At 37.3% G+C, this 11,175-nt stretch overlaps 1 protein-coding gene across 1 annotated transcript; it reads left to right on the top strand.

The window, feature by feature from the left end:
- Nucleotides 1–3,826: 3,826 nt before the first annotated feature.
- On the top strand, nt 3,827–8,209 carry LOC126826863 (uncharacterized). Its single transcript, XM_050555960.2, has 4 exons — nt 3,827–4,175; nt 4,943–5,929; nt 7,026–7,136; nt 7,675–8,209. The coding sequence occupies exons 1-4, from the start codon at nt 4,025–4,027 to the stop codon at nt 7,836–7,838; spliced, it is 1,413 nt and encodes a 470-aa protein (XP_050411917.2). The 5' UTR covers nt 3,827–4,024; the 3' UTR covers nt 7,839–8,209.
- Nucleotides 8,210–11,175: the final 2,966 nt, after the last annotated feature.

Here is an 11,175-nt window from a genome sequence, read left to right as displayed (position 1 = left end):
ACGAAGGACGATGTCAATTCTATGTAAATCCAATTGTACACCATGATCTAAGAATTTGGGCTGATACGTCTAGATCATATTACAAGTTTGCAAGATTTAAGTTACAAAATATGAGCATGTCTTACAATGAGTATAATATAGTAACATGGCCGAAAAGCTCCTTGGGGTGGAAAGACCTTTGTATCTGTTCTTGACCATGTAATACTGAAGGCAGAAGTTATCGCTATCTGCGTTGCACCACATTGTCACCCTTAACTGAATCAATGGCATAAAACCCCGACCAATTAGTGATTAATAATGACCTGGAGGTCCCATGTTCCCCCATGTCACTCAGTGGTGTAGGACGGGGGTTGTGGCAAGGGACGACGTATAGTCATTCGGGTGGGACGAAAAACCGAGGTCTATGTAAACATTGGCGTGCACTTAAAGGAACCCTTCAGAGTTGGAATTCGATATGCAAGTAAGAGTTGGCCGTGGCACCGCTGTCCGGGCGAAATTTCATTCAGAGCACATTGCATGGCGTATGCCAGTCTTCATTAGCCAAGTAGGACGTTAAACCCCATTTCATTTCATTTCATTTCTTTCACTGTCCGAGGAGTGGGGCAATTAAACAATAAATGTTGTTATGTAGGTGCCGGTCATTGTTTCGGTTAGTGTACATGGTTCAAGGGAGTATATAATAGATTTAAAACTATTGTCTGAACCGTCGTAAATTTTAAACGGGTTTGTTCGATTACGAACAAACTACGTAAGATTTGTTATTATAAACCTACTTGTGTATATGAAGTCAACTCCCCTTGAATAAAGTCCATTGCACAATTAATATCCCAACAAAAAAAAAAGTTATCTCTTGAAAAATTGAATTCCCACAATCTGATTAAAACACAGATCCTAATTCGTTTCGATTTTTATAGGTCAAAATTTCGTTTTACTTGTCTATACTACAATATATAATATCTGGAAGAGTTGGTATATTACCGGCGTTCTGGTTGAAGTGAGGGATTAGCCAGTGAAACGGTCTGTTACGGCGAGTTCTAGGCGTGCGATGCACGGAACTGTGGCTAAACCACTAGAAACGTCAACGCTCATTGATTAACTAATGTCTGACGTCATAGAGTCAAAAGCCGTTCGTACGATCCCTGACGCGACCTTCCAGTACAACCAGTCAGATCTTCGTGTAGTGTAGGCCATCAAAAGTATAAAAAGACGAAATGAAATGCATGTATATAGATCTGTATTTTAATCAGATTGTGAATTCCCACAAACTTCTGACCATCCTCGGTAACCCCAGTGGTTTCATTCCGTTCTACTCCACTAAGTCAACTGGCGGGGTTTCGATTCCCCGGTTGTACGTGACAAGGAGTAGGGTCGCCTGTCCAACCTCGTGGGTTTTCTCCGGGTCCTCCGGTTTCCTCCCACCGCTAAAGACCCCTACGCGCAAGCGAATTATGGAAATAAAATTTAACCATATATGTAGTCCCGAAATGACCTAGTTTGTGTCGAGTGGACGTTAAACCACATTTCTCTCTCTCTCTCTCTACTCCACTAACCCCCTGGGTTAATCTCATAAGTCGTTAATTGCAAAGGAAGTTGGCAAAGGGAAGTAACTCTCAACGGACAAGGCTAGGAGTTAGCCTACATGAGAGAAGTTCAAATTATACAAATATAATATACTCTTGAAAAAAGTATGGATATTCAGAAACAATACAAAACTGCGGAAATGCACTGCTGTTTTTATTAGAGGTAACCAGTGTATGTTAATAACAGGCCAATTGCCTACACATCAACATAAACAGTTCATATGGGCGGCTTATCTGACGGCAAAGAGATACACTGTCAAAAGTGAAAATGGACGTTTTTAATTTTTGTCTAACTACATGAGTTATTGCTCCACCAATCCTCAGACATTCAGCAATTCGTCGTTGCATGCTCCCAATCAACCATCCAATAACGATTTGGGGCAATCTGGCCCACTCCTTTTGCAGTGCCACGGCCAATTCTTGCAGTGTTGTCGGTTGACGTTGACGTCGACGAACACGCCTCCCGATCAAATTAATCGTAACACACTAAAGCAAAGATACGCTAAACAGTAAATCGTATCCAAAAACCGATAGGAAAGCAGCACGCGGCAGTTTTCATCAACTCTTCCTTGAAGTGTCAAAAAGGACAATAAACCTCTCCCACGTGTATGGCGCTATTGCGCGTCGCATGTGCAGCTCAGTGGTTCTGTTGGGGCGATAGGTTCTTCATCTGTGAACATACTCTCAAAGCATGTCAAATGTCCATGACAATTTATCCTATCGCAACCTGCATAGGTATTTGCATTTCAATATCCCCTACTTTTTTGAAGGGTATATTATATTACTGAAAACCGTGCGTTTTTGTAGTTTCAAGAATTTTATTGACAATCGTTCGTTCGTGGTATTTTAGGTTCACATGATATCGTAGACAAGTTATTGTGAATGTCTGAAATAGCTTTATTTAACGTCCGCTTCCACCGAGGTGAATCAAATTGCCAAGTATAAGTTCAATAATAATAAACATAACAGAATGAAACATTTCAAACAAAGAACGAATGGTAATAATAATAACAAAAGTCAAACATATATATGTTATACATTTTTGAAATCAGCGAAACATACTACAGATTTTGATAATACAATTAAATATAAATGAATTAGAAATATATACATTACTTACATGAAGCATTCAGTATCTGGACTTGAATATGGTTATCTACCCTTATAAAAACGGTGGCGACACGACAGGTTTGTAAACTATTTTTTGATTGGTTCGTAGACTATAGCTATAATCAATGCCAGTGCAGATAATTTGAAATCGTGGAAACCCTATGGATTAACTCTGTCAAAATTAAACCACTCCCATAATAGTTTTTTTTTTTGGTTTCGCCCAACACGTGACGAAAGCAATGTTGTTTTGCACTCAGTCGAAAATATAAGTAGATACGTCAAAATTTTCAAGAGAGAACTTTTTTATTCGTTGGTATATTTAATCGTGCAATGGATTTTATTTATCGGGATTTGATTTCAAACCAACAGTTAACTTTATAATAACCAAAGTTAAGTAGTTTGTTTGTAATCAATCCGGTTAAAACAGATCCTATTTCGTTTCGTTTTTATAGTTCAAAATTTCGTTTTACTTGTCTTTACTACACTTGGATCTGGGAGAGTTGTTATTTAACTCGTGAATGGTGTCAGGGATAAGCCAATGAAACGGTCTGTCACGGCGAGCTTTAGGCGTGTTTTGCACGGAACTGTGGGTAATCCACTAGTAACATCAATGCTGATTCGTTAATCAAATGTCTGACATCATAGGGTTATAAGTCGGTCTTTTGACCCCTGACGTGACCTATCGCTATAACTTGTCAGATCTTCATGTAGTGTAGGCCATCGAAAGTATAAAAAAACGAAACGAAATATTTTAATCAGATTGGTTCGTAATCGAAGAAATTCGTTTAAAATTTACGACGGTTCAGACAGTTGTACGAAGTACGAAGATTACCTTGGAGCAGTAACTGTTTGTCTGGTTAATAATTTGAAGCCCAGAAACTGTAATCTTAAAATAACAGAAATATTTTGTTGACAACATTTAACTTTCCTTGAATTAAGCAGATCGATGTAAGACCTTTAAACATTTTAACTTCAACTAGATAACTAGGCCTAAATTTAACCCTGTATAAATAAAAATGATTCTGCAGATATGTGAATGGATATAGGTTACTCACAGCTATTTTTAAATCTGTATACAATACATTGGCCATTATCTGGCCTATGCTTTGCATTGTAAAGTGCATCGGATACGGGCATGTTAGCACGTAATAGTATAAATTTGTACTGCAATAATACAGTTTACATGCATAAGTATATGGACGATGATATAAAATTGTATCTATTGTATTCTAACCACCGTGCACGGATCATAAGTGAATATTGATTTTTATAGTTCGAACTGATGTTTTCCGGTGAATTACAATTACATAATTCGTAGTCATCCATATTAGAAAATGTTTAATCGAAGAGCCATAAGATCGTTGGAAAGTTTAGCTGGCATGATCTGCAATACCAGAAAAAGTTTATATGTAATTAGCTACAGTACGTGTTCCAGGCGATGTTTTAGCCGTAGTTCTAATTACAACAGACCAACAGATACCCTAGGTAATTAAAGGTTATTGTTCTTTTTTGAGACACCCCCTCCCCCTCCCCCACACACAAACTAGGTCATTTCAGGAATAATATTTGATTCAATTTTATTTCAATAATTTGCTTTGCGCGTAGCCATATGTAGCAGTGGGAGGAAATCGACCTGACAGTTCTCGCTATAATAATTTAAAAATAGGTAATGATAACAGAAAATGTTTTCAATCAAATTGCTTCACTCTGAACCAAGATATTAGCGATTCAATTTTAGGCTAGCCTCGATTGGTACGATAATAAACAAAGTCTAGGTTATCCATTTTTACGTTAAATTGTCCATCACAAAATGTATTCAAATCCACTAAATATCGGAGGCTAACGATGGCATTGAGAGTTGATTATGGTGTGGATAAGTTAATTAATGCCTAATTAATAATTTAGTTAACATTTCAAAGACCTGCAATAGGCAGATTTAGCTCTTGAATGTTTAACTAAGAAATATTGACAAACCTAGTTCAAGTTCGAAATACTTCGCGATCTCTTGGAGATAAAGTTTCATTAAAATTGTCCACACGTTATTTTTTTCGCATTTTCACTATACCAATGGGGAGGACAACTATCATTCAAATTCGAAAACGAATAATTCACCTATTGGACCCTATCTAAGATACTATTCACATAAAGGCACATACCCAGTTCCATGTTGGAGTGACCATAGTTTACAACATGTTGGTGTTCAGCTGGTGTGTTGATGAATTTATATTTTACTTCTTGGTTATTCCTTGCAGAGCATCATAATGAACCTGGTCTTAAGTCGCCATTTAAATTGTGGTGGGCCAAAGAAATCACACCCGATATCCACGTTGCAGGAAGGCTAACAGCGCGACAAATCAAATATGCAGAAGAGGGGGGATTCCAGAGTATTGTCTCACTGTTTACACACGGATCTCAGAAAAGATTGGGTGATGACGTTTTGCCAAGCACAGAAGAAACTTCAAAAATGATCAATTCGCTATGTAATCTTCAATTTAAAACAGTTCTTGACACCGAGAAGCGGAAATCTTGGAATCCTAAGGCTGCTGTAGACGAACTAGAACATATTCTAACAGGATTAAAGAAACCAATCTTACTTTTTTCGGAAACAAGTCGAGCTGCTGCCTTTGTAACACTTATGTATATTGCAAAGCAAACAAAGGTCAATTCAGATTTCGAAACTCCCCTCAACAGTGAAAGATTCTACCGTATTGGGGCTAGCATGGGTATGGATTTTACCTCGGATTTCTACAAAAAAATTGTTAGTGAAATCACTGGAGAACCAATAGTTCACATTCCATCAGCACCAAATGCAGAACCAAGGTCTTGGATAAAGTACTGGCAGGCTTATCCGGTTTACAGAAACTGGTTTACTGCTGGCCAAATGATCAAACCAACATTCTCGGTCGTCGAAGAAGCTGGATTTTCTTCTATCGTTAATTTAAGAGCGGGGGTCACCTTTTGTGAAAATCCAAGCCAAGAAGAGGTGACACTGCTAAATATAAAGGAGGGCACTGGAACTTATGGCACAGAAGTAAATAAGCCTCGGCAAAACCTGGAAAGGCTTAAGGAAACGAGAATCGATCCCCTAAAATCAAATCTGTATATTTCTAAAACTTCTGATAAAAACTATGAAAGCCGTAATGAGGACGAATTTGGAGACGATGTTGGTTATAACGAAACAATAGAAAGGGATTATTTTAAGCAGTATGGAAAATTCCAATATTTACATTTACCCGTAGGTAAGTATAGAATAATATATGTAGAAAATAAATTCATCTCCATCCTGAAGTCCACATTGATCAAATCTTTTCATCACAAACACAAACCCGCGACGCATTCAATTATGAACGGTATCTTGATTGATCCAGTTTAGGTTTGAGCCAGGTTTGACTAAGTGCATGTTTAGTTGATTATTTGCTGCTCTGATCCAATGGACTGTAGACAGATCGACGAATAGAGTCCATTGGCAAATGGCCTGAATTGAGCGTGAAGCAGAGTTTTCCTACTCTTTCCGAAATACCAGATACTACCGAATAACGGAAATGCCAGAAATATTGCCCTGGTGAAGTCCACTTACCATTACGCCATTTTATTTTATTGTATTTCCTTTATTGTACTATATTTTATCTGTACAGCTAGTAAACGTTACATATATAATATAGAAGTCTTTTAAAGGGGCATTATGGAAGATTAGATAAAGAGCTGGCAGTTCTCACTAATAGTTACGAACTAGATAATGTAAAATTGCTCCACTCTGAACCGAGATATTACCAATTGAATTTTAGGCCTTGCCTCGATCATCATTACTAAAGTCGGTAGGATAAAAACCATAGTCTCGATTATCCACTTTTGGATGTAATCATCAATGAGCGTTCAGCAGCAGATCGGATTCAAATCCAGTGAAAATCCGACACATAAGATAGTATCGAGAGTTGACTAAGGTCTTTTCATGTTAATAAATATCTAATAGTTTATATAACATTTCAGGCCCAAAGAAAGACCTGCAATAGGCAGATTTTGCTCTTGCACAACGTATGTTTAAGTACACCATTACACAATACTCTCAATGAATATAGTCATGGTTTGGATATTTTTTAACATCATTTTCGATTCCAAAAATTGACACTGATATCCTATCTTGTATTATAGACGGTTGTCAGATAATATAGACTAGGTTAAATAAAGCTTGTGGTCAAAATTCAAAGGTGGTTGCAAAGTTGACATGATTTGTGCTAGGCAGGGCCTTATCAGTGCTGATGATGTTGGTTAAACCGCCTTGGTCAGAATGTCAGTTAAAGTTAGATGTAAGTTCTGTATACGTGTTTTCTTCCTTAGCTATAAACAAACCCATCACTACAGAAGTCTACGCACGTCACCGAGATAGTCTGTTAGAAATGGGAAGAAAGGGACCGGTCTTAGTTCACTGTATCAAGGCCAGAAGAGCTGGTAGGTTTGATGTTGTTGTTGTTGTCATAGATATCCATACATCGTGGCTGAATTAAATTGATTTCGTTGGTTTCAGTACTGTCAGTTGGAAGTGAATATTTACAACAATTTATATCATTTATCGTAGAGAATTTAAAATTTGGGATAAAATAATTCATGTATACCGTACTAATAAGCATATAAGATTATATACACTCCAGTTGAACTCTGCATATTTTAATCTATAGATAAATTGCTTGGTTCGCAGATTGCACATTTAAGATACAAGTGTTGTTAAAAATCGTGATTGGATGATGATAAATGCCATTACGAGTCAACAAATGGAATTGGGGACGTTTATGGAGGAGGGGGGGTAAACCCACCACATCGTAGACCTACCTCCAAAAATTGTTCGTCGAACACAGGCACTGACCTCGTCTGTACAGACTCTGGCACAATTTAATTTACTGTACATAACCCGATTGTTTTGCCTTGAATATTTACCGCGCTTTTTGTAATGTCACTAATATAAGCTAATATAATATCAATCAAATTTCAGGATTGTTATCTATTCTTGCTGCAGCGGAACAGTATGATAAAGACTTGACTTGGGCGTTACGTAGAAGTAGAGAATTGGGCTATGAAGTATCAGAAGAAAAAAGTCCAACGGTTTATGAAATATATTTGAATGTTCTAGGACGACATGGTTCCACTGATGTATAGATAATCTCTGGTGATAATCTTTACTCTGACATAATAACTGATTGTGCACACATTATTGCACTATACGAGAAAGGTTTGCAACTACATGTCATATTTTATCATGATTTATAATTAGAAGACTAAAGGAATTAAAATATGGATTGCTTTCGGCAGATATATGCTCATTTTATTGTAAACTATACACTGCATACAGTCCTTAAGTTTCGTCAATAAGATCCTACTCCATCAAGAATTTTTCGGCCAGATTTGGTTCAAATTATACCCGTATGGGTGATTTTCTATTACTGAGAGAATGCTATCGTTGCTAAGGAAAATGTATCATTTTTACTAGCATGTATTACCTGGTAACGTGAATAAACCAGTCCAAATCATACAGTATCATAAAGCCAGTCTACATTAATTTTAACCAGACTAGCATCTTGGGTTTTGCTGTCGTTAACATTTCACATGCCGTGGTTATTGTTTATTATATCATGAGGTTGTTCAATACATCATATACAAAAATCCCACCGAATGAACGAACAGTTTCGCATTATTCCCTCATTTATATGTTGAATTTTAAAGACTGCAAATTTTAATGATCTACTACATTTGAAATTCAAAATCCGTTGTTAGTATAAAGTAATCCCCCTGTTTATTATCATGTACAAATGACACAAGAGTTTTCTGGTTTTAATCTTTTCAATGTCAACACCTGAACAACATGAAAATGGCTAGAGCCTTTAATAGTTTTAGTTCATTAAAATTTAGGCCTGTCCCGCCTGTACCGAAAACATTTCTTTGAGCATGCTTTATAGTTCTCTTGAGAGTAGCTTTAACAGTCCAAGGGTAATCATAAGGGGGACCTTTCCAATGTCCACTTCCCAAAACGTTTTGCTCCTACAGGGCTAATATAGACGGGATTTCTACAAACTGAACACCATGGCTAAGATTATCTGAGATTAACACAAATTCGTGTGTCGCCGCTTTATGGAGTATTAATACAATAACATAAATACAATGAAATGATATTAATTTTGTTTTGCACACCAGTGTGTACCTTGGATTCTCCCTCGCATAATAAGAGTAAAATTTGTAAAGAAATCCATTACGGATAAAACCTCGCCTTCCTTCAAATCTGTTTTTAAATAGCTCGCATTACTTAAAATTGTGTTGCCACTGTGTAATGGATATGCGGGAGGATATTTGGGCCAAAATAGTCAAAAACGATGATCATGCGCGCATAGAGGTCAAGATCGTGTGTGTGACGTACCAGTGTCAACAGAGCACAGTAACCTTGTATCTTTCAGAACTAGCAATTACTGTACATACCAGATATAACTCGTATTTTGAGTTCACAGCATGAAAACAATTAGTGCATGCTATCATCTAAATTCAAACAGTTTGGAGATAAAAGTTTTACTCTTGCCAAACGACATAACAATTTACTTCAACATATTCGCTGCACAAAATCTCACAATTACAAACTTAATTATTGTTCAAACAAACTAATGTTATAGGCTAAATTGAACAGGGTATATTATAGTTTTAAAGGAGATTTCAGCCGTTAAATTTACGTTGAATTTTTATGATGTCAATGCATCTTCACATTGCAAATTTCTTAATGTGAAAAATCACAAATATTACCACAGGATTGTTTTAACTAGATTTACTAGATGCTTCTGTTCATCTGAGAAAAGATATGGAACTAGTCAAAGCAAACCCAGAGTTATCTCCCTTTTAGTAGTTCTCGACAGATTTCGGGTTGAACTTTTAATGTAAAACACAGATGGATATGCTATTAGTGGGTGTGGTGGCTGACAATCTTCATCTATGAACAAGACTTTTCGTTTATTTTCGAGACTATCTATTTTAACTTTCTTTAAAACAGTGATAGTAAAAGATTATGTAAGTCAAATTGCTGATAATGTTAATTAGATATATATTCAGTAACTGCATTCCAGTGTAATATTAACTTGGTGTATTTGTTGTTTCTTGCCAAGCATTTTCTTGCACTTAGAATAACAGACGGAACAGTTTATCATATTATTTTAGACTTGACTGAGTGACAGAATATCAGATTTGTTCTAATTTATTTACATGCCAATACCAATATGCAGTGAGCAGGAATCTGGATTACACCTAAAGATTATGCGATACAGAAATAATTACAAAGGTGTTAAAATTACTTATATTCACACGACATTCCATCTTACTTATATTCACATAACTTATATTCACACGATATTCCACATCACTTTGTATCCACACGACATTCTACATTAGTCATATTCACACGACAGTCTACATTACTTATATCCACACGATGTCCCACATTACTAATATTCACACGACATACCACATTACTTATATTCACACGATATTCCATATTACTTATATTCACACAGCATTCCACATTACTTATATTCATTCACACGGCCTTCCAAATTACGTATATATACTATTAAAAAAAAGTAGGGGATATTTGATTTTGGGGGCATAATACTAAAATATGCAAATGACTACGAAAAAAGTCACTATAGAACCTAACAGAAGAAACATTTCCAGTTACATGTGACGCCCAAACGCACCAATAGCTACCGCATGGAATGCAGGTGATGCTTGGGATCATCATGGGGGTCCAACCCAAGATTTGCACGACTCTGACTTTGAATGTTACAGTCATTGTGGCATTGAATTCCAGGGTGGAAACATCAGTTTAATTGTTTTAGTGACCAGAAAACAAATTTTGATATGCGTCGGCTTACCCAAAATGAAAGGTTACGTGCCCTTGGCATGCTACAGATCGGCACAACACAGGCGGTTGTGGCGCGGACGATGAATGTTTCTCAGTCTGTCATAAGCAGGCTATGGTCCAGATACCGTGATACACAATCTGTACAGGACAGACCACGCTCAGGTCGACCAAGGGCGACAACTCAAGCCCAGGATCGATTTATCCGTACCTTGGCCTTGAGAAATCGTGTCATCACAGCAAATCAGATCAGCGCTCGTCTTCAAACAGACACTGGTGTGAGAGTGAGTGGCCAGACGATTCGGAATCGACTGCATAGGGGTCACCTTCGCGCCCGACGTCCTCGCGTGATCCCTTGTTTGAGAGATCATCACATTCAGGCAAGACGTCGTTGGTGTAGGGATCGTCAACACTGGGATAATCGACGCTGGAGCAATGTGATGTTTTCAGATGAGTCAAGGTTCACTGTTGATTTTTTGGACAGACGTAGGAGGGTGTGGCGTCGTTGAAACGAGCGCTTCCAAGACGTTAACGTCATCAGACATGATCGATTTGGGGGTGGTTCTGTTATGGTGTGGGGAGGCATCACTGTTGCTGGAAGAA

Source organism: Patella vulgata, chromosome 7, assembly GCF_932274485.2.
Source record: "Patella vulgata chromosome 7, xgPatVulg1.2, whole genome shotgun sequence".
NCBI lineage: Eukaryota > Metazoa > Mollusca > Gastropoda > Patellidae > Patella > Patella vulgata.
The sequence above is the reverse complement of the archived record's forward strand: the minus strand, read 5'-3'. Positions and strand labels throughout refer to the sequence as shown.